Below are 27971 nucleotides of genomic sequence, written 5' to 3' on the forward strand. Positions count from 1 at the left end.
GCCCCGCTGTTGTGCCGCCTCCCCGCCCGCACTAAGGCCGAGAGGAACCCCAGCCTCCTGGCTCTCCTGAGGGTTCGCGGGGTGACAGGCCCCGTGGCCCCGCACGCCCTGCAGGGCTCTGCGCTCAGCCCGTCCTCGACTCCCACCTGGGCTGGGCCCACGCTGGACCACACAGCTCTGGAGGCCCCGACAGGCAACAGCCCGCAGGCGTGTCTCCTCGGCAGCTCTCAGGCCCCGGTGGAGTGCGGCCAGGCCTCTGCGTCCCAGCCCCCAACACACACTCGGAGCAGCGCTTAGCAAGTTCCTTTATTACAGAAAGGTCACATGATCAGTGTTCGGCCTCTGGGGGCGTGGCGGACACCAGCAGCGTGTCTCAGTGCAGCTCAGGGCTCGGCTCCACGCCGCCCGGGGGGCAAGGCCACGTGCTGGCCCATGGCCGTCCACTCATGGCCTTGGCCTGGCTGCTTGGGAGGCCAGCTCCGCGCTAGAAGCTCCAACCCCTACCTCTGCCGCCAGCCCCGCCGCAAGCTCCTGCTGACCCAAGAGCGGCCGAGGAGGAGGCTCAGAAGCACCCCCAGCCTGTGCTGGGGGCCCCGATCCTGATGCGGGGCCCGCCCACCACGGGCCACCGGGCTCACTGGCAGCACTCGGCCACGTGCCTGAAGAGCTCCTCGCCCTGCTCGTCGCTGAAGCACTGCAGGCAGTGGGGGCACTGCAGGTCCCCCTGGCTTTTCTGGGTCACTCCCGAGCACCCGCCCTCTGCGGGAAGGTCCAGCCACTGGGATCCCGTCCCAGGCCTCCGGCCACCGGCCGCCACAGGCTCCGAAGCGTCGGTCTCTAAGTATCTGGGAGATCTGCTCCCCGTGTGAATCCGGCAGGAGGCTGCCTCGCGCGAATCCTAGGAAAAGGCAGGAGTCCGCTCTCGAGGCTGGTCTCGGCTCCAGCGTCTGGAGCCCCGCCCGTCGTTTGGTGGGACCCGCACCTTCACTCTGGTGCCGAGGCCCGAACGAGGATGTGCCGAGGACGACTGAGGGGTCCGGACCTCCTGCCTGTGCCCACGAGGGAAGAGGCCCACGTGGGGGCCACCCGCAGCACGGAGGGGCCGCGAGACCAGGACAGGCCGGCAGATGCCACCCTCCAAGCACGCACACGTGCCACCCGGAGGTTTGCGGGCACTGGGCACGGCGGCCCTGCCCAGCGCGGAACCGGAACCAAGGTCTTGGCAGCCGCAGAAGGGCTCGAAGTGCATGAGGGAGAAACGAAGACGACCCCCGCCCCGGGCCCGAGGAGACCCCGGCTGTACCTGTCTCCAGGACGCCTGGCGCTGCAGCAAGGCCACCTGCTCCTCCAGTTCGTGGATGCGGCTCTGCGCCCGCTCCCTGTCGGCCCTCTCCGACGTGAAGTCGTCCTTGTAAGCGAGGATCTGCGGAGAGCGGACGCCCGCATCAGGGGGCGGCGGCCCCGCCCCCCGGCGTCAGGAGTAAGAGGAAGCTCGTCCCCCTATGCCGTCAGGAGGAGGAGGCCCCGCCCCCCGACGTCTGGAGGAAGAGGAAGCCCGTCCCCCTATCCCGTCAGGAGGCGGCGGCCCCGCCCCCCGGCGTCAGGAGAAAGAGGAAGCCCGTCCCCCTATCCTGTCAGGAGGTGGCGGCCCCGCCCCCCGGCATCAGGAGGAAGAGGAAGCCTGTCCCCCTATCCTGTCAGGAGGAGGAAGCCCCGCCCCCGGGAGGCGAGGAGGCCCCGCCCCCCGGCGCCCACAGCCCGCCGCACCTGCTGCTCCAGCATCTGCACGCGCTCCAGCGCCGCGTCCCTCGCGCTCTTCGCCGCCGCCAGCTCCCGCCGCGCCTCCGCGCAGTCATCCATCTTCTCCTCCAACTGCGCGTTGAGCCGGGAGACCTCCTTCCGCATCAGTTCGGGCTCCGGGGTTGCCTGCAGGCCCTTCAGCTGCGCGTGGAGCCCCCTCACGTATTCGTCCCTGCTGGCGTCGTAGCGCTGCCACCTCGCGTTAAGATCCTCCACCTGGGGGCCGGAAAGTGGCCTCGAGCCCGCCCGGAATACGAGGCCCATCCCCACGTGGAGGCCGGCTCCGCCCAGTCGGGGGAAGTGGGGGGTGCCACCGGGACGCGTGATGGCGGAGTCGCTGCTTGAACGCTGGATTGACAGTGATCCCTGCACCTCATTTAGCAACACGCGAATTAACTTGGGGGTGGAGGACAACCAGGCGTGCTCAACACGTCCTTTTGGGCAAACGTGTCGGGCCTTTGGGGACCCTGTATATCAGCCGAAGCGGTCTCTGGGCAGGGGCGACCCCTCACCGGCAGTCAGCGCGGGGCGCTAGGCCCGAGTCCGATCTCAGACACTCACGTGAGTCACCTTCTGCCTCAGCACCCGGTTCTCCTCCCGTAACTTCTCAACCACCGCGTGCACAGAGGCGTCCCCGTCCGCACACTCCGGCTGCATGAGAAAGGGACCAGACTCCGTGTGACCGCACCTTCCAGGCACCGAGTCGCAGACGGCCCTGCAGCCGCCTTGCGGCAGGTGTGACAGAGACAGGAAAGGACAGGCACTTCCCGAGGGGAGGGTGGTCCTGGGCCGCCCAAGCCCACCCCACGCAGGAAACCGCCCAGCGTCACAGGGCTGAGGGCCGGGCCGGGGCGGGGCGGGGGCAGGAAGCCGAGCTCGCTGTGACCAGAGAACTTCCCCGCCCAGGGCCCCCGGCCGCCAGGAGCAGGCCCCTCCCCCGTGCCCGCTGACCCTCCCTTCGGGTGTGTCATGTCCAGATGACCACGGTCAGCTTCAGGCGCTGACTGTCCACGACAACCTCCCCGGGGCTCGCGAGGCTGGCGGGATTCACACCTAGAAGAGCCCGCGTGCTGACCCAGCCCCAGCAGGGTGGGCGGGGCTAACCGAACGGCCATCAGAAATTCAGTCATTTAACAAAGCGGATGGATGGCGGTGACATTATTGTGAGAATTCCCCTCGAATGACAAAGGAACTGCGTGTGCTAACCCGGCGGGCTCGGGAAACCCCGCTGATCGGCCAAGACCTGTGCTGAGAAATGACGCCGGCTTAGAGCCTCGGCCCAGGCGCCCCCAGGCCAACCACGACAGGCTTTCAGATCCCCAGAGAGAAAGGGCCCTGTGACTCAGAATCATACGAGTGCACGGCCTGCCCAGAGAGCACTCTGGTTTCTCAAATGTGCCGTGTTCTTTCTGAGGTTCCCTTTTCCTGGGATCCACCCCCAGGAGATGGGGATTCTCAGACGGAGGCCCTCCCCCGCGCCCCGCAGAGCTGCTGCTAGGGGGCTGCAGGGCTCCTCCCCACCGCCCCACACCCAGGGCGTGCTTCTCAGCCAACTTGTCACAGCCCCCTGCACCGCCAGGACCCCGCAGGCCCCGCTCCCAACAGCCCCCGGAGGAGGCCCCTGGTTTCTCCGGTGGGGGCTTCCTCATGCTGAAACCCACCGGCTCCCCTGCACCCTCACTGCTCTCCCCCACGGGCCCCATCCCGAGTAGCACCAGGCAGGGGGCACAGCACCAAGTGGGGCCCCGTGTCCTCCCTGCCCAGGCCCGAGGCCCCATCGGGGCCAGGCCGCGCTGGAGCGGACAGCCCCTCTGGACCAGAGGCCCCCCAGTGCTTGGAGTGTGGGCACCCGGCCACTGCACACATCAGCGCTCGCTCAGGACACCCCTCCTGCACCGCCCGGCCCTGCTGCTCTGACCTCCGCCGAGGCTGGGGAGACCACAGGGCCACCTCCCCACGGGGCCCGGGGGAGCTGCAGGTCGGCTTTCGGGGGACATTCTGCAGGCCCCACCATCCTCGAGGAAATCCCCAGAGGGCGGACGGCCCAGACCCTCCCCGAGGCGCAAGGGGAGGCCTGCTGACCCCAGGGCCTACCTCAGGGCTCTGCTCCCCCGCCGCCCCCAGTGCCCCCTGGCGTTCGTCCAGACACTTGGCCAGATGCTGGCACATGTGGGCCGTGGCGGCCAGGGTCCGCCGCAGCTGGTGGGTCTCGTCAGCCAGGGAGCGACACAGGATGTGGCTGGCGGCCCGGGCCCGCTCCTTCTCCGCCACGCTCCTCCGCAGCAGGGCCAGCTCCTTCTCCCGCTCGAGCCCCGGCTGGCTCAGGAGGTGCTGTGCCTCCCGCTCCTTCTCCTCCAGCTGCTCCGAGAGTCTCTCAATTTCCTAAGGGGAAGATTTAAAAGCACAACTGATCTGACTGTGGTGCCAGAGAAGACTCTTAGGAAGACTCTTAAGAGTCCCTTGGCCTGCAAGGAGATCCAACCAGTCCATCCTAAAGGAAATCAGTCCTGAATATTCACTGGAAGGACTGATGCTGAAGCTGAAACTCCAGTACTTTGGCCACCTGATGCAAAGAACTGACTCACTGGAAAAGACCCTGATGCTGGGGAAGGTTGAAGGCAGAGAAGGGGACGACAGAGGATGAGATGGTTGGATGGCATCACTGACTCCATGGACATGAGTTTGAGCAAACTCTGAGAGTTGGTGATGGACAGGAAGGCCTGGCGTGCTGCAGTCCATGGGGTCGCAAAGAGTCAGACACGACTGAGCGACTGAACTGAACTGATCTGACTGAAAGAAGCAACATCAGAAATAAATGGTCACAAAGCAGAAGACAGTCAGGCACAGATGCCCATCTGTAGGTAACAAACACGTTCAAACACGTTCATTCGGAGGCTGGCTTCTGGATGGATGATTAACTCAGGAGTTTTCAGCCCCAAAAGTTCTATCTGAAACATCATCTAAAATTCTGTTTTCAAGAGCAAACTCATAATGTTAGATTTTACATCATCAAATTACTAAGTGTGGCAATCCCAAACCTCTTGAAAGAACAGAAACTCCCCTGCGGTGGGCAGCCCCCAAAGCCATGCCCACGTTCTCACCCCGACACCTGGGAACGTGACTTCACTTAGCTGTTTCCAAAGAGCTGTTCAGTCTGTGAGGATGTAATTAGTTAAGATGAAGGCACGCTGGATTAGATGGACCCTAATCCAACATCCAGTGTCCTCATAAGAGGCAAGTATGGACACACAGAAGAGGCCACGTGTCATGAAAGGCAGAGACTGGAGTGCTGTGTCCACAAGCCAGTGGACACCAAGGATGCCAGCAGCCACTGGAAGCTGAAGAGAAGGCCCCTCGCCCACACCCTGATGCGGGGCTTCTGGCCTCTAGAGCAGATCAAGTATCTGCTGCCTTTGTGCTCTGCCTGCTCAGTCGTGTCCGACTCTGTGACCCCACAGACTGCAGCCCGCCAGGCTCCTCTGTCCATGGGGTTCTCCAGGTACGAGTGCTGCAGTGGGCTGCCGTGCCCTCCTCCAGGGGGTCTTCCCCACCCAGGGATCGAGCCGAAGTCTCCTGTGTCTCCTGCATTGGCAGGTGGGTTCTTTACCTCCAAAGCCACCAGGGAAGCCTGTCTATTATTGCCTTAGGCTGCCCAGCTTATGTTAGAGCAGCTCTGGGAAACGAATATCCCCGACCAAAGTCCTTCAAATTACCACTGGCTTTAAGCGCCCCCAGTTGGGTTCTGCACTTGGTTCTGTGCTGTCCCACTTTCAAAGTAATCTCCACCATGATGAGTACGTAAGGGAGGTGAAGCAGGAGGAGCCAGTCCATCCTACACGTGAGAAAACAGCTTCTGGAAAGCCAGGGTGGAGCCTGAGCACGCATGGAGGGGCGTGGCAGGACGCATCGGAGTACTCACGCTCACCCGCTCACACACTCACACGAGGGACCCAGAACCTCCCCACCATGGGTGCAAGCCTCAATGAGCACTCTCCTAAGGGCTTTAGAACAAAGCAAAAACGTGCAGAAGTAAATAAATTAAAACTTCCTTTTCCCCAGCAGCCAGCTACACTCTCCAGAGGCAACCACTACTCACAATCCGGCCAGGGATCTTGCCAGGGTGTTGACATGCGTGTGTGGCACATGTATTCTTACACTAACGGGCCTGATGGCAGTCCTGGTGCCCTGCTTTTCTGCTCCTCGGTAAAATAATGTGTCCCACAGCAGCACACAACCTGCCTGTTCTTTTCAACTACAGCCTGGAGCCTCACACCAGAGCAGACTGACCGAGCACACACCTCCAGCTGGCGTGCCCTTATGCAAACACAGCCACGGGACACATCCCTCCAAGTCTCATGGCTGGGTCTGCCTAAGCCCAGGGCTAGGAAGTGACTGTAGGGATTTCCCTGCTGGTCGAGCGGCTGGGACTCCAAGCTCCCAATGCAGGGGGCCTGAGTTCCATCCCTTGTCAGGGAACTAGATCCCACATACTACACCTAAGACCTGGCACAGCTAAATAAATAAAATATTTTTTTTAAAAAAAGGAATTGATGGGATGGTCCTAGAGGTTATCATACTAAAGTCAAGACAGAGAAAGAAAAAAATAAAAATAAAAAAAATAAAGTCAAGACAGAGAGACAAAGACCATACATCGCTTCTATGTGGGACCTACAGTATGACACAAACCCACCACACAGAAACACTGACACGCGGAGGACCCTCTCATGGTCGCCAAGGGGCGAGGTGAGTGTGGGAGGGCTGGGCTGGAGTCTGGGGTTAGGAGACGCGCACTGTTACACAGAGAATGAACGAACAACAAGGCCCTACTGGACCGCGCGGGGAACTGTGTTCAATATCCTGTGACAGACCACAGGGAAAGAATACGAAACAGAGCATATACTATGTACACACACACACATGTATGGGCTTCCCTGGCGGCTCAGACGGTAAAGAACCCGCCTGGGTTCAACCCCTGGGTCAGGAAGACGCCCTGGAGGAGGGCATGGCAACCCACTCCAGTATTCTTCCCTGGGAAACCCCACGGGCAGAGGACCCTGGTGGGCTACAGTCCATGGTGTTGCAAAGAGCCAGACACGACTAAGTGACTAACACAGACCCATATACATATACATACACAGTTATATATGTATGTGTAACGGACTCACTTTGCTGTATAGAAGGAATTAATGAAACACTAAATCAGCTATACCTCAATAAAATTAAACAACTGGGGGACTCAGGAGCACGGCCAGGCTCTGGGTCCCTCCCTGGGCCCAAACCCACGTCCGTGAGGCGAGAGCTGCTCCCTGAGCATCGGTGACGCCCCATCCACGGATAAGCCCAGCACGTGATGGCAGCATCTAACCAGGTGACCAGAAAATCCTCCGAAAGCCTTGTCCTCTTTCTCTTGGGGAAATTTTTCCACGCAGCTTACAGGCTCTCAGTTTCCCGACCAAGGATCGAACCCAGGCCCTTGGCGGTGAACGCGCAGGGTCCTAACCACTGGAGCACCAGAGAGCTCCCTCAGGGGATTTTAAGAGGACTCTTTTCCCCGTTTTCCTCAGACTTTGCTCTAGAAGTGACAAGAAAGACAGGAAGGAAGGGAAACATTAGAAGAATGAGCCCACCTGGCTCTCTTGGCAAAGGCCTCGGGGAAGGTGCTGCCCTGAGTCCTTGTTCCACGTCAGGGACTCACTCGTGAAGGTGGTGAGGGGACAGCGGGTGCCCGAGAGGGCGGTGGGCGAGGAAGTGAGGTCAGGCCTTGGCAGATGGGCCACGTCCAGCACCAGGACTGGCGATAGCGGGTGTGAGAAGCATCAGCGGATCAACCCTGCCAGCGGGGATCTTGCCCAAAGGCATCCGGCGCCGGCGCGCCATCAGCCCATCGCACCTCACTGCCCTCTGACCTCACGGGCGTCACAGCCAAGCCGGGCAAGGCCCGTTCTTGAAAGGCCACTACTTCATCCTTCCTTTCGGCCCTGATGACCTCACCGCTGGGCTGAAGGAGGAAAAGAGGCCTCTGGACCTGGCCAGCGGGCATGAGTACCTCCTCCCGGCACCCAGCCCTCCAGCACCAGGCCGGCCCTCCAGTGAGTCAGTTCTTCACATCAGGTAGCCAAAGTGTTGGAGCTTCGGCTTCAGGATCAGTCCTTCCAAAGACTATTCAGGGTTGATTTCCTTTAGGATTGACCGGTTGGATCTCCCCGCAGTCCAAGGGACTCTCAAGAGTCTTCTCCAACACCACAGTTCAAAAGTATCAATGCTTCAGCACTCAAGACATCTTTATGGTCCAACTCTCACATCCACACATGACTACTGGAACAACCATAGCTTTGGCTACAGGAACCTCTGTCAGCAAAGTAATGTCTCTACTTTTTAATATGCTATCTAGGTCAGTCATAGCTTTTCTTCCAAGGAGCAAGTGTCTTAAAAGATTTCATGGCTGCAATCACTATCTGCAGTGATTTTGGAGCCCCCAAAAATAAAGTCTCTCATTGTTTCCATTGTTTCCCCATCTATTTGCCATGAATGAAGTGATGGGACCCAGATGCCATGATCTTAGTTTTTTGAATGTTGAGTTTTAAGCCAGCTTTTTCACTCTCCTCTTTCACTTTCAGGAGGCTCTTTAGCTCCTCTTTGCTTTCTGCCATTAGGGTGGTGTCATCTGCATATCTGAGGTTATTGATATCTCTCCCGGCAATCTTGATTCCAGCTTGTGCTTTCTCCAGCCCGGCGTTTCTCATGATGACTCTGCGTATAAGTTAAATAAGCAGGGTGACAATATACAGCCTCGACATACTCTTTCCCCAATTTGGAATCAGTCCGTTGTTCTATGTCCGGTTCTAACTGTTGCTTCTTGACCTGCATACAGATTTCTCAGGAAGCAGGTACGATGGTCTGGTATTCCCATCTCTTGAAGAATGATCCACAAGTCAAAGGCTTTTGCATAGTCAATGAAGCAGATGTTTTTCTGGAATTCCTTTGTTTTCTTCTATGATCCAATTGATGTTGGCAATTTGATTTCTGGTTCCTCTGCCTTTTCTAAGTCCATCTTGTACACCTGGAAGTTCTTGGTTCAAGTACTGTTGAATGAAGCCTAGCTTGAAGGACTTTGAGCATTATCTTGCTATCATGTGAAATGAGTACAAGTGTGCGGTAGTTTGAACATTCTTTGGCATTGCCCTTTGGGATTGGAATGAAAACTGACCTTTTCCAGTCCTGTGGCCAATGCTGAGTCTTCCAAATTTATAGACATATTGAGTGCAGCAATTCAACATCATCTTTTAGGATCTGAAATAGCTCAGCTGGAAATCGATCACCTCTATCTACTAGCTTTGTTCATAGTGATGCTTCTTAAGACCCACTTGACTTCGCATTCCAGGATGTCTGGCTCTAGGTGAGTGATCACACCTTCATGGTTATCTGGGTCATTAAGACCTTTTTTGTGTAGTTCTTCTGTGTATGCTTGCCACCTCTTGTAGTTCTGTTAGGTCCATACTGTTTCTGTCCTCTATTGTGCCCATGTTTGCACGAAATGTTCCCTTGCTATTTCTACTTTTCTTGGAGACATCTCTAGTCTTTCCCATTTTATTGTTTTCCGCTATTTCTTTGCATTGTTCACTTAAGGCTTTCTTATCTCTCCTTACTAGTCTATAGAACTCAGCATTCAGATGGCTTTGCTTTTCTTCTTTGCCTTTCATTTCTCTTCTTTTCTCAGCTGTTTGTTAGGCCTCCTCAGACAACCATTTTGCCTTGTAGAATTTCTTTTTCTTGGGGATGGTTTTGATCTCCGCCTCCTGTGCAATGTTAAGAACCTCTGTCCATAGTTCTTCAGGCACTCTGTCTATCAAATCTAATCTCCTGAATCTATTTGTCAAACTTCCATTGTATAATCATACGAGATTTGATTTAGGTCATACCTGAATAGGCTAGTGGCTTTCCCTACTTTCTTCAATTTAAGTCTGAATTTTACAACAAGGAACTCACTATGGAAGCCACAGCCAACTCCTGGTCTTATTTTTGCTGACTGTGTGGAGCTTCTCCATCTTCGGCTGCAAAGAACATAATCAATCTGATTTTGGTATTGACCATCTGGCGATGTCCATGTGTAGAGTTGTCTCTTGTGTTGTTGGAAGAGGGTGTTTGCTATGACCAGTGCATTCTCTGTTAGCTTTTGCCCTGCTTCATTTTGTAGTCTAAGGTCAAACTTGCCTGTTACTCCAAGTATCTCTTGACTTCCTACTTTTGCATTCCAGTCCCCTATGATAAAAAGGACATCTTTTTTTGGTGTTAGTTCTAGAAGGTCTTGTAGGTCTTCATAGAACCATTCAACTTCAGCTTCTTCTGCATTAGTGGCTGGGGCATAGACCTGGATTACTGTGCTACTGAATGGTTTGCCTTGGAAACAAACCAAGATCATTCTGTCATTTTTGAGATTGCACCCAAGTACTGCATTTCAGACTCTTTTGTTGACTGTGAGGGCTACTCCATTTCTTCTCTGGGATTCTTGCCCACAGTAGTAGATGTAATGGTCATCTGAGTTAAATTCACCCATTGTCATCCACTTTAGTGTACTAATTCTTAAAATGTCAATTTCACTCTTGTTTGACCAAGGTAAATCAATTTGCCTTGGTTCATGGACCTAATATCCCTGGTTCCTATGCAATCTTTTTCTTTATAGCACTGGACTTTACTTTCACCACCAGACACATCCACAACTGGGCCTTGTTTCCACTTTGGCTCAGCCTTTTCTTTCCTTCTGGAGCTACTTCTCTGCTCTTCTCCAGTAATATACTGGGCACCTACCAACCTGGGGAGTTCATCTTTCAGTGTCGTATCTTTCTGCCTTTTCATACTGTTCATGGGGTTTTCAAGGCAAGAATGCTTAAGTGGTTTGCCATTCCCTTCTCCAGTGGACCACATTTTGTCAAAACTCTCCACCATGACCTATCCGTCTCAGGTGGCCCTACACAGCATGACTCATAGTTTCATTGAATTAGACAAGGCTGTGGTCCATGTGATCATTTTGGTTAGTTCTCTGTGATTGTGTTTTCCATTCTGTCTGCCTTCTGATGGAGAAGGATAAGAGGTTTGTGCAAGCTTCCTGATGGGAGGGGCTGGCTGTGGGGAAAACTGGGTCTTGCTCTGGTGGGCAGGGCCATGCTCATTGAATCTTTAATCCAACTTTCTGCTGATGGGTGGGGCTGTGCTTCTTCCCTGTAGTTTGGCCTGAGGCAGTCCAGTCCTAGAGTCACCATCTGTACTGCAGGCTGTAGGCTCTATGGTAGGGGTAATGGTGACCTCCGCCAAGAGGGCTGAGGCCAGCAGGCCGCGCCTCCCGGGACTGCTGCTGCCGGTGCCCCTGAGCGCACAGCTAGCCACTGTCGGCCCACGCCTCTGCCAGAGAGGCTCACACACTCCCAGGCAAGTCTGGCTCAGGCTCTTGGGGGGTCACTGCCCGTTTCTCCTGGGTCCTGGTGCACACAAGGTTTTGCCTCTTTCCCCAGTCCTTTGAAGTTCTGTAATCACATCCCGCTGACTTCAAGATCAGATTCCCTGGGAAGCCAGTCCCTTTGCCGGATCGCCAGGTTGGGAAGTCTGTTGTGGCCCCTAGAACTTTTCCAACAGTGTTTGAACCTCTTTGGTATAATTGTTCTCCCGTTTGTGGATCACCCACCAGGCAGCTCTACGGTGGGTGTATAGTCAAAGCTATGGTTTCTCCAGTAGTCATGTACGAATGTGAGAGCTGGACCATTAAGAAGGCTGAGCGCCGAAGTGTCCTGAGAGGTCAGACTGCTGTCAGAAAAAATTCATGTGATCCATATATATTAACCACAGTAATACTGCAGTTTTAAAGAATTGTCTGAAGAAAGCAAGTAACGAAACAACATGGCCCATGGACATGGACATGAACATGGTCCTAGTAAAACGGAACTTCCAGATTATAAACAATGGAAGATAGAAGGGACACCATTGGAAACTGTCCAGGAGAAACTGGCTGCACGAGGACTAAGGGATCCATGGGGCTTCAGTGAAGCTTGGAGATACATGGTGGCTTTGCAAATAACGTTTCCTTTGTTGGAGCATTATTAAAAGGATTCAAGTGGGGATTTGCTGCATTTGTGGTAGCTGTAGGGGCTGAATATTACCTGGAGTCCCAGAAAAAAGATAAGAAACATCACTGAAGATAATACCTGGAAATATCTTTTAATGTCTTAACTTTCTTATGAAAAGATTTCTTCACAGTAGCCTACTCACCTGTGTGTTTATTCCCTAAGGAATACTAGTAAGATTTAATAAAATAAGAAAACATGTTAAAAAAAAAAAAAAAAAGAAGGCTGAGCGCCAAAGACTTGATGTTTTTGAACTGTGGTGCTGGAGAAGACTCTTAAGAGTCCTTTAGACAGCAAAGAGTGTCAAACCAGTCAATCCTAAAGGAAATCAACCCTGAATATTCATTGGAAGGACTGATGCTGAAGCTCCAATACTTTGGCCACCTGATGCGAAGAGCCAACTCACTGGAAAAAGACCCTGTTGCTGGGAAAGATTGAGGGCAGGAGGAGAAGGGGACAGCAGAGGATGAGATGATTAAATGGCATCATCGAATCAATGGACATGAGTTTGAGCAAACTCCAAGAGATGGTAAAGGACAGGGAAGCTTGGTGTGCTACAGTCCATGGGGTCACAAAGAGTTGGACATGACTCAGTGACTGAACAACAATAAACTTAGAAAGATCTCCAATCAGCAATATAACTTTACAAGCTAAGGAACTAGAAAAGAAAGAACAAACTAAATCCAAAGCTAGCAAAAGGAAGGAAAAATAGATTAGGGCAGAGATAAATGAAATAGAGAACAGAAAAACTATAAGAGAAATCAATGAAACCAAAAGTTGGTTCTTCAGAAAGATCAGCAAAATGGATAAAAGTTTAGCTAGACAGATTACAAACAGAAAGACACTAATTACTAAAATCAGCAATGTAAGCAGAGATATTACTGCCAATTCTATGAAAATAAAAATGATTACAAATGAGTACTATGAACTATAAACCAGCAAATCAGATAATCTAGATGAAACAAATTCTTAGAAACACAATTTCTACCAAAACCAAATCACAGAGAAACAAAAACTGAACAGACATCTAACCATCAATAGTAAGGAGACTGAATCAGTATCAAAAATCTGCCCACAGGGCTGCCCTGGTGGCTCAATGGTAAAGAATCCACCTGTCAGTGCAGAAGACACGGGTTCAAACCCTGATCACGGAAGATCCCAGATGCTGCAGAGCAGCTAAGCCTGTGCACCCCAACTATTAGCCTGTGCTCCAGAGCTTGGGAACACCAACGACTGAAGCCCACGTGCCTGAAGTCCGTGCTCCTAAAGAGAAGCCACACGCTGAGAAGCCCGCGCCCTGCGGCAGAGTAGCCCCTGCTCTCCGCAGCTAGAGAAAAGCTCACACAGCAATGAAGACCCAGCCAGCCAAAAAGAAATTATTTTTAAAAAATATCTCCCTACAAAAAAAAGTCTTGAAACTGAATATTTTACCAGTGAATTCTATCCAGTATTTAAATAAGAAATATTAATAATACCAATTCCTCCCAAACTCTTCCAAAAAACTGAAGAGGAGGGAACATTTCCTAACTTATTCTGAGGTCAGCAGCCAGACAAAGACACAAGACATCCCTTATGAACAATGATGCAAAAATTCTCAATAAAGTGCATGCACGCATGCTCACTCAGTCATGTCTCACTCTCTGTGACCTCATGGACTGTAGCCCACCAGGCTCTTCTGTCCATGGGCTTCTTCAGGCAAGAACACTGGAGTGGGATGCCATGCCCTCCTCCAAGTTCACACACCATATCTGAAGACAATTAAGTAACTGTTGATTAATATCTAATAAGCAATAACAATATGAGAATGAGGTTTTCCAACGAAATTATGTGTTTCATGTTTGTTTTCTATCTATGACAGCATCAATTCCTTGCAATGAAATTAGAGTGCTATTATTAATCTTTTCTAATCACAACATTTTTCATCACATTTGTTACATGTAGATTTAGGTAATAACAGTACTCTGCTGTGGTTACGTTCACAAACATATTTCATCAAAAAAAGGAAGGGAGGGAGGAAGGAATTGATCAATGTAAGACACTACATTATTAGAAGGAAGGGGAAGAAAACATATGATCATATCAAGTGATGCAGAAAGGCACTTGACAAAATTCAACACTTTCGTAATAAAAACACGCAACACACAGGAACAAAATGAAACGACTTCTGCATAACAAAAATCATATGAAAAACCAACAGCAAATAACATGTTGCTGTTCAGTGGCAAAGTTATGTCCAACTCTTTGCAACCCATCTCCCAGTGTGCTCAACTGATGTCTGCTGTGTCCATGATGCCATCCAACCATCTTATCCTCTGTCACTCCCTTCTCTTCCTCTTGCCCTCAATCTTTCCCAGCATCGGGGTCTTTTCTAATGAGTTGGCTCTTCACATCCAAAGTATTGGAGCTTCAACTTCAGTATCAGTCCTTGCAATGAATACTCAGAGTTGATTTAAGATTCATTCGTTTGATCCCCTTGCAGTCCAAGAGATTCTGAAGAGTCTCTCCAGCACCACAATTCGAAAGCATCAGTTCTTCAGCGCTCAGCCTTCTGTATGGTCCAACTCTTACATCCATAAACAACTACTGGAAAAACCACAACTTTGACTATACAGACCTTTTTCAGCAAAGTAAAAGTCTCTTGTTTTTAATACACTGTTTAGGTTTGTCATAGCTTTGCTTCCAAGGAGTGTCTTTTACTTTCATGACTGTAGTCACCATCTGCAAATACCATACTCAATGGTAAAAGACTGAAAGTTTTTCCTCTAAGATCAAAATCAAGACAAGGGAAAAAAAAAAACAAGACAAGGATACTGGCTTTCATCACTACTATTCAACATAGTCCTGGAAATTCTAGCCAGAGCAATTAGGCAAGAAAAAAAACAAAACACATCCAATTGGAAAGAAAGTAAAATGATACCTGTTGGCAGATGATATGTTGGCAGATATATATAGAAAACTCTTAAGATCACACATGCACATACACACACACACACACACACACACACACCCCTGTTGGAGAGAATAAATGAATCCAGCAATTGAGCAGGATACAAATGAACACATGAAAACCATGCACTGCTGTATTTCGATACACTAACAATGAAGAATCTGGGGGAAAAATTACAAAGCCAATTCCAGTTAAAACAGCATCAAAAAGAATACTTAGGAATTAATTTAATCAAGGAGGTGAAAGACTTGTACAATGAAAACTATAAAATATTACTGAAAGAAATTAAAGAAGAACTTCTAGGGTGGTCCAGTGGTTAAGACTCCCTCTCCCAGTGCAGGGGGTATAGGTTTAATCGGAAACTAAGATCCCACATGCCACACAACATGTCTCCCAAAAAAATTAAAGAAGACATAAATAAATGAAAATATATCCAATGTTCAAAGATAAGAAAATTTAATCTTGTCAATATTATTCAACGTGATCTACAAAGTCAATGTGATCTCTATCAAAATCCCAGGGAATCCCCTGGCAATCCAGCGGTTAGGACTCAGTGTTCTCACGGCTGTGGACTGGGTTCAATCCACAGTCAGGGAACTAAGATCCCGCAAGCTGTGCAGTTCAGCTCAGTCGCTCAGTTGTGTCCAACTCTTTGCAACCCTGTGGACTGCAGTAGGCCAGGCTTCCCTGTCCATCACCAACTTCCAGAGCTTGCTCAAACTCATGTCCATCAAGTCAGTGATGTCATCCAACCATCTCATCCTCTGTCGTCCCCTTCTCCTCCTGCCTTCAATCTTTCCCAGCATCAGGGTCTTTTCAAATCAGTCAGTTCTTTGCATCAGGTGGCCAAAGTGTTGGATCTTCGGCTTCAGCATCAGTCCTTCCAGTGAATATTCAGGACTGATTTCCTTTAGGATGGACTGGTTGGATCTCCTTGCTATCCAAGGGACTCTCAAGGGTTTTCTCCAGCATCACAGTTCTAAAGCATCAGTTGTTTGGCATTCAGCCTTCTTCATGGTCCAACTCTCACATCCATACATGACTACTAGAAAAACCATAGCTGTGACTATCCAGACCTTTGTTGGCAAAGTGATGTCTCTGCTTTTTAAAGCTGTCTAGGTTTGTCATAGCTTTTCTTCCAAGGAGCAGGTGTCTTTTAATTTCATGGCTGCAGTCACCATCTGCAGTGATTCTGGAGCCCAAGAAAATAAAAGTCTGTCACTGTTTCCATTGTTTCCCCATTTGTCTGCCGTGAAGTGATGGGACCGGACGCCATAATCTTTGCTTTTTGAATATTGAGTTTTAAGACAGCTTTTACACTCCCCTCTTTCACTTTCATCAAGAGGCTCTTTAGTTCCTCTTTGCTTTCTGCCATAAGGGTGGTGTCATCTGCATATCTGAGATTATTGATATTTCTTCCGGAAATCTTAATTCCAGTTTGTGCTTTATCCAGCCCAGCATTTCACATGATGTACTCTGCATATAAGTTAAATAAGCAGGGTGACAATATACAGCCCTGATGTACTCCTTTCCCAATCTGGAATTAGTCTGTTGTTCCATGCCTGGTTCTAACTGTTGCTTCTTGACCTGCATACAGATTTCTCAGGAAGCAGGGAAGGTTGTCTGGTATTCCCATCTCTTTAAGAATTTTCCAGAGTTTGTTGTGATCCACACAGTCAAAGCCTTTGGCATAGTCAATAAAGCAGATGTTTTTCTGGAATTCTCTTGCTTTTTCTATGATCCAAAGGATGTTGGCAATTTGATCTCCGATTCCTCTGCCTTTTCTGGCTTCCCTGATAGCACAGTTGATAAAGAATCCTCCTGTTATGCAGAAGACCCCAGTTCAATTCCTTGGTTCAGAAGAGCCACTGCAGAAGGGATAGGCTACCCACTCGAGTATTCTTGGGCTTCCCTATGGCTCAGCTGGCAAGGAATCCAGCTGTAATGTGGGAGACCTGGGTTCGATCCCTAGGTTGGGAAGATCCCCTGGAGAAGGGAAAGGCTACCCACTCCAGTATTCTGGCCTGGAGAATTCCATGGACTGTATAGGTTGCAAAGAGTTGGACACGAGTGAGTGACTTTCACTTTCACTGTCTTTTCTAAATCCAGCTTGAACATCTAGAAATTCACAGTTCATGTACTGCTGAAGCCTGGCTTGGAGAATTTTGAGCATCACTTTGCTAGCGTGTGAGATGAGTACAACTGTGCACTGGTTTGAGCATTCTCTGGCATTGCCTTTCTTTGGGATTGGAATGAAAACTGACCTTTTCTAGTCCTGTGGCGACTGCTGAGTTTTCCAGATTTGCTGGCATACTGAGTGCAACACTTTCACAGCATCACCTTTTAAGATTTGAAATAGCTGAGCTGGAATTCCATCACTTCCACTAACTTTGTTTGTAGTGATACTTCCTAAGGCCCACTTGACTTTGCATTCCAGAATGTTTGGCTCTATCACCATCATGATTGGCACGATCACACCATCGTGGTTATCTGGGTCATGAAGATATTTTTTGTATAGTTCTTCTGTGTATTCTTGCCACTGCTTCTTAATATTGTCTGCTTCTGTTAGATCCATACCATTTCTGTCCTTTATTGTGCCCATCTTTGCATGAAATGTTCCCTAGGTATCTCTAATTTTCTTAAAGAGATCTCTAGTCTTTCCCATTCTATTGTTTTCCTCTATTTCTTTGCATTGATCACTGAGGAAGGCTTTCTTTTCTCTCCCTGCCATTCTTTGGAGCTTTGGAACCTGCGAGCTGTGCAGCCCAGACAAAAACTGAAAAATCTCAATGATTCTTTTTTTGCAGAAATAGAATAACTGATCGTAAAATTCATATGCAATCTGGAAGGACCCCAAATAGCCAAAGCAATATTTAAAAAAAAAAAAAAAAGAACACTTCCTGATTTCAAAACTTACTACAAAGCTTCAGTAATCAAAACAGTGCAGCACTGACATAAAGACAAACATAGAGACCAATGAAAACAATACAGAGCCCGGAAATACCCCTGCATAGACAAGTGGTTTTGAGAAGGGTACTGCTGCTAAGTCACTTCAGTCGTGTCCAACTCTGTGCGACCCCATCCCTGGGATTCTCCAGGCAAGAACACTGGAGTGGGTTGCCATTTCCTTCTCCAGAGAAGGGTACTAAGACTTTTCAATGGGGAAAAGACAGTCTTTTCAAAAAATGGTGCTGGGAAAACTGGATATCCACATTGCAAAGAATGAAGTTGGACCTTTATCTAAAACCATACACAAGGACTTGTGTGGTGGGCCAGTGGTTAAGAATCCACTTGCCAATGTAGAGGGCACAGGTTCGATCCCTAGTCTGGGAAGAACCCACACAATGCGGAGTGACTAAGCCCACAGGCCACAGCTCCCGAAGCCTGCACACGGCAGAGTCCTTGTTCCACAACAAGAGAAGCCGCTGCAATGAGAAGTCCACTCAGCGCAGCCAGAGCCATGCACAGCAGCAAAGACCTACTGCAGCCAAAAATAAATAAACAGTTTTTTAAAAATACATGAGAATTACCTCAAAATGGACCGAAGATTTCAATGTAACACCTTAAACTATAAAACTCTTAGAAGAAACATACGGCAAAATCTTCATAACATTGCATTTGACAATGATTTCTTGGGTATGGCACCCGAGGCACGGGTAGCAGAAGAAAACACAGACAGATTTGCAATTTTTTAAATGAAAGTTTAAAAATTTTGCACAGGAAAAGACACTATCCATTGGAGAAGGCAACGGCACCCCACTCAAGTACTCTTGCCTGGAATATCCCATGGAGGAGCCTGGTAGGCTGCAGTCCACGAGGTCGCTAAGAGTCGGACACGACTGAGTGACTTCACTTTCATTTTACACTTTCATGCATTGGAGAAGGAAATGGCAACCCACTCCAGTATTCTTGCTTGGAGAATCCCAGGGTCAGGGGAGCCTGGTGGGCTGCTGTCTATGGGGTCACACAGAGTCGGACACAAATGAAGTGACTTAGCAGAATGGAGCAAAAAGGCAACCTACAGAATGAGGTGAAATATTTGCAAATTATATATCTGATAAGGGATTAGTATCCAGCACATATAGATTACTCCTGAAATTCAACAAAATAACCCAGTTCAAAAACAGGCAAGGACTTCCCTGTGGTCCAGTAGTTAAGAATCCACCCTGTGGTGCAGGGGACGCCAGGACAATCCCTGGTTGGGGAATTAAGACCCCACCGAAGAGCAGCCAGGCCCACGAGCCACACCCGCCGAACCTGTGTGCCGCAGCTGCGACGAGAGCCCGTGCGCCACAACCAAAGATCCCGCATGCCGCGACTAAGACCTGATGCAACCAACTAAGTAAGTATCTTTAAAACTGGGCAAAGGACTTGACATTTCTTCAAAGAAAATATACAAATGGCTAATAAGCACACGAAATGATGCTCAACGTCACTTATCACTATAAGGAATTGCAAATCAAAACTATAATAATTTTGTACTAAATTGTTCTTATTGTTTAGTTGCTCAGTCACGTCCAACTCTTTGTGAACCCACAGACTGCACCCCACCAGGCTCCTCTGTCCACGGGATGTCCCAGGCAAGAACACTGGAGTGGGCTGCCGTCTCCTTCTCTAGGGGGTCTGCCCTACCCAGGGATCAAACCCACGTCGCCTGCCCTGGCAGGTGGATTCTTTACCACTGAGCCACCAGGGAAGACCTTGTACTAAATTACCACACACCTATTAGGCTGCCTACTAACAAAAGTACAGAAAATAGTAATGTCGGTTAGGATGTGGAGAAATTGGAACCCTTCTGCCCTGTTTATGGGAATGTAAAATGGTATAGCCACTGTGGAAAAACAGTATGGAAGTCCCTCAAGAAATTAAGAATATGTTGGAAGTTTTGGCCACAGCAATCAGAGCAGAAAAAGAAGTAAAAGGAATCCAGATAGGAAAAGAAGAAGTGAAACTCTCACTGTTTGCAGATGACATGATCCTCTACATAGAAAACCCTAAAGACTCTACCAGAAAATTACTAGAGCTAATCAATGAATATAGTAAAGTTGCAGGATATAAAATTAACACACAGAAATCCCTTGCATTCTTATATACTAACAATGAAAAAACAGAAAGAGAAATTAAGGAAACAATACCATTCACCATTGCAACAAAAAGAATAAAATACTTAGGAGTGTATCTACCTAAAGAAACAAAAGACCTATACATAGAAAACTATAAAACACTGATGAAAGAAATCAAAGAGGACACAAACAGATGGAGAAACATACCGTGTTCATGGATTGGAAGAATCAATATTGTCAAAATGGCTATTCTACCCAAAGCAGTCTATAGATTCAATGCAATCCCTATCAAGCTACCAACGGTATTTTTCACAGAACTAGACCAAAGAATTTCACAATTTGTATGGAAATACAAAAATCCTTGAATAGCCAAAGTAATCTTGAGAAAGAAGAATGGAACTGGAGGAATCAACCTGCCTGACTTCAGACTCTACTACAAAGCTACAGTCATCAAGACAGTATGGTACTGGCACAAAGACAGAAATATAGATCAATGGAACAGAATAGAAAGCCCAGAGATAAATCCACGAACCTATGGACACCTTATCTTCGACAAAGGAGGCAAGGATATACAATGGAAAAAAGACAACCTCTTTAACAAGTGGTGCTGGGAAAACTGGTCAACCACTTGTAAAAGAATGAAACTAGAACACTTTCTAACACCATACACAAAAATAAACTCAAAATGGATTAAAGATCTAAATGTAAGACCAGAAACTATAAAACTCCTAGAGGAGAACATAGGCAAAACACTCTCCGACATAAACCACAGCAAGATCCTCTATGACCCACCTCCCAGAATATTGGAAATAAAAGCAAAAATAAACAAATGGGACCTAATGAAACTTAAAAGCTTTTGCACTACAAAGGAAACTATAAGTAAGGTGAAAAGACAGCCCTCAGATTGGGAGAAAATAATAGCAAATGAAGAAACAGACAAACGATTAATCTCAAAAATATACAAGCAACTCCTGCAGCTCAATTCCAGAAAAATAAATGACCCAATCAAAAAATGGGGCAAAGAACTAAATAGACATTTCTCCAAAGAAGACATACAGATGGCTAACAAACACATGAAAAGATGCTCAACATCACTCATTATTAGAGAAATGCAAATCAAAACCACAATGAGGTACCATTACACGCCAGTCAGGATGGCTGCTATCCAAAAGTCTACAAGCAATAAATGCTGGAGAGGGTGTGGAGAAAAGGGAACCCTCTTACACTGTTGGTGGGAATGCAAACTAGTACAGCCGCTATGGAAAACAGTGTGGAGATTTCTTAAAAAACTGGAAATAGAACTGCCATATGACCCAGCAATCCCACTTCTGGGCATACACACTGAGGAAACCAGATCTGAAAGAGACACGTGCACCCCAATGTTCATCGCAGCACTGTTTATAATAATAGCCAGGACATGGAAGCAACCTAGATGCCCATCAGCAGACGAATGGATAAGGAAGCTGTGGTACATATACACCATGGAATATTACTCAGCCATTAAAAAGAATTCATTTGAACCAGTCCTAATGAGATGGATGAAGCTGGAGCCCCTTATACAGAGTGAAGTAAGCCAGAAAGACAAAGAACATTACAGCATACTAACACATATATATGGAATTTAGAAAGATGGTAACGATAACCCTATATGCAAAACAGAAAAAGAGACACAGAAATACAGAACAGACTTTTGAACTCTGTGGGAGAAGGCCAGGGTGGGATGTTTCGAGAGGAATCGGGTGGAGAGGGAGGTGGGAGCAGGGATTGGGATGGGGAAGACGTGTAAATCCATGGCTGATTCATATCAATGTATGACAAAACCCACTGAAATGTTGTGAAGTAATTAGCCTCCAACTAATAAAAAAATTAAAAAAAAAAAAAAAGAAATTAAGAATAGAAATATCACACAATCCAGCAATTTGGCAATTCCACTTCTGGATAAAGACCCAAAAGAACTGAAAGCAGGATCTCAAAGAGATATTTACACACTTAAGTCATAACAGCAGTGATATTTGTAGGAGCTAAAACATGGAAGAAACCCCAAGTGTCCAGCAACAGATGAACAGACAAAAGCAAAATGTGGTATACACATATAATGAAGCCTGAAAAAGGAAGGAAATTCTGACACATGTTACAACACGGATGAACCTTGAGGACATCATGCTCAGTGAAATAAACTAATCATGAAAAGATAGTGTATTATCCCATTTATAGGAGGTATCTACAGTAGCCAAAATCATAGAGATAAAGTAAAATGGTGGTTGCTAGTGGGATGGGGTGGGACAAAATAGAGAGATTGGAAATTATTGTTTGATGGATATAGAGTTTGTTACACAAGATTAAAAGAGGTATGGAGATAGATGGTAAAAAAAAAAGAAAGAAAGAAAGAAACATACACCGAATACATACACACAAAACCTAATATAACCTATTTTAAAGAGTGTACGCTACTCCACTCATAAACAGCACGGCAGAAGGAACGGCGCAAGCTGACGCACCAGGGCCAAGCAGGGCCCATGAGGCTAGCACCCAGGCAGTGACGAGACAGGGCTGAGTAATCACAGGCCGCACAGTGAGTCAGCACCATTATTCCAGAAAGTCTTAATGGGAAGAGCTATGCAGTCATCCGCCCAGGCCTCGTGTGACAAATAAGGTATGCTCTGAGCCCCACTGTGGCAGCAAAAAAGATCGGAATTCTCAAGACTGATCTGGCCCCACCACACATGGGCTACAGCCTGGCCACAAATGCTCTGACCACCTGGCCGTCCTTCCACACCTGGGAGCCTCAGCGTCTTCCCTGGGAGCCCTCGGTCCTCACCGGCCTGGCTCACGCGGTCCCGCTCTGCTCCGAAGCACCTGGCTGACATGGCCACTGATGAGACGAGCGAGCCAACCAACTCCTCTCACCGCCTTCACTCTGCAGTCACTTCAGTGAGCCTGGGGCCTCCGGGAGGCGTACCCCTCTCCATCCTTCCACAGGCTCTGTGACCAGCCCCAGAGATATGCAGGGGTAAGCAACAAACGGACAACTCCATAAGACACCAGACCATTTCACTGCTCCTTAAATAATTTAAAATCCTGAAACAAAACGCACATGTCATAGGTAAAAGGACCAGGAGTACTAGAACTACAGACCGGATTCTATCTGAGCTTTGGTTAGAGGCTGGGGGCCACAGGATGCTGGGAAGACATGGCAACTGAGCACTGTGGCCAGCAGAATCCTGCTCTGGGAGTAATGGGCTCTGGGCCCCACTCTATACCCATCTGTAGCTCCTGGTGTCCACAGCGTTAAGGTCAGTGGTGCAGACCACGTGACTTCCTGCTACCCTGATGAGTTACAACCCACCTTCCCCAGGAAGAGGGAGACAGATGGACTGGGGAAGACATCTATCTCCAAAAGGCATCTAAAACGATGCAGACAAGAAAATATTGACATCATGATGTTAGGGAAATTAAAATGGAAGTAGCCTTGTCCAGGCTTCAGATGCGGAACAGCAAGCCTCTGACCTGCTTGGTCACTGCCTGGATGACGTGCCTACCCCCAGCACATTGATTGTTACCAGTAAATCAAGTGGTACTTCAGATACAACAGAGAGAGGGTCTTGGAATCTCTTGAGACCCTGCAGGTCTGGCTAGCCCCCAGGGTCCAAGAAGTCTCATGATTCACAAAGTGAAACAAAGAACGGGGTCTGAAGCAACTGAACAGTGCATTGTCTGTGTAACAATTTGTTTCTTTTGTTAAGGAATCCTGAAAACCCTAAAGGAAAGTAAAACTTTCAGCAAACCACATGATATTAAGTAAAACTGTAGAAGACAGCATGAATTCAACCATGCCAAATGTATACCAACCCTATAGTTAAAGGAAAACCAGGGACGAGGCATGCCAAGAGATTAGGGCTTGTTATCTCTCTGCGATGCCATTACGGTGGCTATCTTGTTCTTTACTCTTTCCTCAATTGCTCAGATATTCAAAATTACTTTTATAAAAAGAAAAAAAAAAAAAAAAGGGCATGTCTGTCTTTCACTCTTGGCTGCAGGGCCAAGCCTGGCAGTAAAAATTCTCTTTTGAAAAAAAAAAAAAAAAATCCTCTTTTGCAGACCTAGATTCTTTCCTGGGAAAACCTGGATAATAGTGATGTGCCAAATGGGATAATAGATCAGAGCTCACCAAAATGTCTGTGGCACTTCCAAACAGCTGGTGTAGGAGAATACTATTACTCTTGCTCCTGATTTGGGTATTTAATGATATTTCATGCAGACAGACATAATATCAATGACAAGGATAAGAAAGTGAGAAAGTAAGGATTTAAGTCTGTTTTCAGACACTGGCAGCTTCCCACTCTGCCATCACTCCCAGCAGAGCAGAGGTGTTACTACTGAAAGATACATTCACAACTGGGGCTAAAAGGCTCCAGGACATTAGGGTTCACACGGCCCTGAACTTAACACAACACACGCACCAGGAGCCTAGAGCCATGTACTACACACACACCCGAGCCCCGTGTCTGTGCACACAACGCAGAGCTCAACGTGCACACACACACACACATAGAACCTTTCATGTGCACACACACTCATCCCTAAGACCCAACACAGGCACACACCCCTCAGAACCCAAAGGCACACACACCTTTCAGACCCAGCATGGACATACACACACCCCTGAGTGCCCACTGTGGGCGCTCACACTCTTCAAAACCCAGCACAGCAACAGACCCCTCAGAATTGATCATTCATATGCATCCTTCAAAACCTAAAATGGGCACAAACCCAAGACCCAACACAGGTAAAAACACCCCTGGGAACCAAATTCAAGTGATCATATGCCTTATATACCACCACACAGGCACACACCCCACAACCCAATACAGATACACACCCCTCAGACCCAACATGGGAGCAGACCCCTCTGAATTCAGCCAGTGCACAACCATCAGATTCAATACCGGCACACGCACAACCCTCAAAACCATCAAAGACAAGACAACCTACAGAATCTAACACACATACATACCTCTCAGAGCCCAAATGAGCACCCACACCCCTCAGAACTCAAAACACACACACAGACACACACACCACTCAGAACATATACGCGTCAGAAACCAGCAGAGACGAACACACTCCTCAGACCCATATGGGAATACTCCGCTCAGAACCCAGCACAAGCAGACACCCTTCAGAGCCAACACATACACACCACTAACACCTAACACAGACAGACATACTACTGAGAATGACTCAGACACTACCCACAGACACAACACGGGCACACACATGCCTGAGAACCAACAAGGACTCTGCTCCTCAGAACCGAAACAGCACACTTTCCTCAACTGGACATGGGAGCGAAAACATGAGATCCAATATGTGCCACACACCCTCAGACACAACACAAACACACACTCATCAACCCAACACAGAAACACACTCCTCAGATCCAACATGGGGGCCCACACATGCCTCAGAACCAACACGGACAAATACTCTCTGTACCAAAAACGGGCACACACCACTCAGAACACAACTAGGAAACACAGCCCTCAATGCCAACAAGGACACAGACTCCTTGGGCCCACCGTGAACACATACCCGTCAGACCCACCATGGACACACACACACATTCAGAACCAATGCAGACAAACCATCAAAAACCAACACAGGAACAAACCCTTCAGAACACAGACTCAACCCACAGACCCTAGTCACACACACACACTGCTCAGACACCAACATGTACAAACACACCTCGAAACCAACACGAGGGGGAAGGAGAGTGGGATGGATTCGGGGTAGCATATACATTACCGTGTGTAAAACAGACAGCCACTATTTTACAGTGTAAGTTGCTCTATAACACAGCTCAAATTCAGTGCTCTGTGACACCCTAGAGAGGGGGGATGGGGTGGGGGGGTAGGAGGAAGGTTCAAGAGGAAGGGGACATATGTATTCTTATGGCTGACTCATGTTGATATATGGCAGAAATCAACACAATAGTGTAAAGCAATTATCCTCCAATTGAAAATAAATGTTAAATAAGTTAATTAAAAACAACAACACAACCACATACTCCTTAGAATTAACATGGGCGCACATAACCCTCAGACACAACACAGGCACACAGCCCTCAGATCTAAAATGAGCACATAACCCTCAGAATTAACACATGTGCACACACCCCTCAACACAACCAGGGAACATTACCCTTCAGAACCCACCACAGGAGCAGACACACCCTCAGACTCTACACAGGCGCACACACACATCTCAGATCCAGTAGGGGTGAACACACCGAGCACCCAAAATCAACACACACACACACCACTCAGACCTGGTACAGACACACATCCTTTAGAATCCATACAAGTACAAACACCTCTCAGAACTGAGCCCAGGCAGACAAAGTCCAGACCCAACAGGGGAGCAGATCACTCAAACTAGTACAACAGACACCCAAGAAACAACAGGGACACAACAACCCTTAGAACTAACACAGGCACAGAAATGGACATACACACCCTCCAGAACCCAACCTAGAAACACACACTCCTCAAAACCAACACAGACACACATACCCTTCAGGACCAAAATGGGCGGATCCACGCCCAAAAATGACAAGCCTCAGAGCCACACAGGCACACACATCCCTCAGAAGCCAACCAGGGAGCAGACCACTCAGCACAACCAAAGGTTCAAACCCTCAGAACCCAAGGCGGGCAGACACCCCTCAGAACCAGTACGACACACACCTCTTAACTAACCGGGGAGCACAGATCCCTCAGGACCCAAGAGGGGCGCAAGCATGTGGAGCCTCAACATGGGTGCACACTACTCGGAACCTTCAGGACGCAACCATCAGACTCCACAAAGGCACACCATCCCCCAGAAGCCAAGACACACTCACCTCAGAAATAACACACACACACAACACTAAGAACCCAACATGGTCACAAACACCCCTCAGAACCAACGCTGAAACAAACACACCCTTCATAACCAATATGGACACACACCCCTCAGGCCCCACATGGTAACACCACAAACACCCTAACGTGCACACACCCCTCAGAATCGACTCGACACACGTCCCATATAATCAGACAGGACAAACACCCCTCACAACCAACAGGGACACACACCTCTCAGAACCTGAGGGAACAAGACACACTCCTTCAAACGCAACAAGGGTCAGACCCCTCAAAACCCAACACAGGCACACACATCCCCTCAGAATTCACACAGGCAGACACAGCCCGCAGACCCCACGCGGGTGCGGACCCCTCAGAACGCAACGCGCACACGCACGTCAGAACCCGGCACGACCCACAGCCCTTACACCTCTCGCGGCGCGCACCGCGCAGCACCCCACAGACACAACGGCTCAGCCGCGGCAGGCCACGCACGCCTCACGCCCGACGGCCGCACGCACCCTCCGGGGACACGCGCCCCCGGGAAGCCCCCGGGAAGCCTGGCCCCGCCGCCCCGCACCTGGCGCAGCGCGGCCTCCGCGGCGCCGCCGTCCCGCTGCCGCAGCTGCTCCCGGAAGCGCGCCACCTGCTCCAGCAGCGCGTCCACGAGCGACGGTGCCGTGTCCCCCTCGAGCGCGGCGAGCCGGGCGCGGAGGCGCGCGATGAGGGCGTCCCGGGCCGCCAGCTGGTCTTGCAGGCGCCTCAGCCGCTGGCCCGCCTCATGGTACAGGCCGCAAAGCGCGGCAGCCGCGCGCGGGGCGCCCTGTCGTCCCGCGGACTCCGCATCCCCGGACGACATGGCTGCGGACCTGGCCGGGACGGCGCGGACCGCCGGCAACTTCCGCGCCCGGTCTGGGCCGGGGGTGGCGGTGGGGGGCCGCCCACCTTCCCGGAACTTTTCCCGGCGCGCCCCGCCCTCCGCGGAGATCCCGAGCCCGCCCCGCGCCGAGAGGCAGGCCCCGCCCCCACGCAGAGTCTGACCCCGCCTCTCGCCGAGCTGCCAGGCCCCTCCCACACCAAGAGTTTGACCCCGCCTCCCGCCGAGCCGCCAGGCCCCGCCCCTCGGTCAGCTTGGTCCCGC

General features: G+C 49.5%; 1 protein-coding gene and 1 pseudogene across 1 annotated transcript; one reads left to right on the top strand and one right to left on the bottom strand.

Annotated features, from left to right (window-relative positions):
• Nucleotides 1–291: 291 nt before the first annotated feature.
• Nucleotides 292–27776, bottom strand: TNIP2 (TNFAIP3 interacting protein 2). Its single transcript, XM_061145384.1, has 6 exons — nucleotides 27411–27776; nucleotides 3895–4182; nucleotides 2362–2451; nucleotides 1768–2016; nucleotides 1304–1423; nucleotides 292–898 (listed from the first exon to the last, which is right to left on the bottom strand). The coding sequence occupies exons 1-6, from the start codon at nucleotides 27687–27689 to the stop codon at nucleotides 635–637; spliced, it is 1290 nt and encodes a 429-aa protein (XP_061001367.1). The 5' UTR covers nucleotides 27690–27776; the 3' UTR covers nucleotides 292–634.
• LOC133058439 (NADH dehydrogenase [ubiquinone] 1 beta subcomplex subunit 3-like) lies at nucleotides 11555–12100 on the top strand (annotated as a pseudogene).
• Nucleotides 27777–27971: the final 195 nt, after the last annotated feature.

The sequence above is a fragment of the Dama dama genome, chromosome 6, assembly GCF_033118175.1.
Source record: "Dama dama isolate Ldn47 chromosome 6, ASM3311817v1, whole genome shotgun sequence".
NCBI classification, from domain to species: Eukaryota; Metazoa; Chordata; class Mammalia; order Artiodactyla; family Cervidae; genus Dama; species Dama dama.

What these genes read in the sequence shown, in the direction of transcription:
- TNIP2 (XM_061145384.1), bottom strand. Translation starts at nt 27,689, where the DNA reads ATGTCGTCCGGGGATGCGGAGTCCGCGGGACGACAGGGCGCCCCGCGC. An exon ending in CGGGGGAGCAGAGCCCTGAG is followed by an intron (nt 2,452 to 3,894) that starts GTAGGCCCTGGG and finishes TTTCTCATGCAG; the next exon opens with CCGGAGTGTGCGGACGGGGA. An exon ending in TGAGGCAGAAGGTGACTCAC is followed by an intron (nt 2,017 to 2,361) that starts GTGAGTGTCTGA and finishes TCCGGCCCCCAG; the next exon opens with GTGGAGGATCTTAACGCGAG.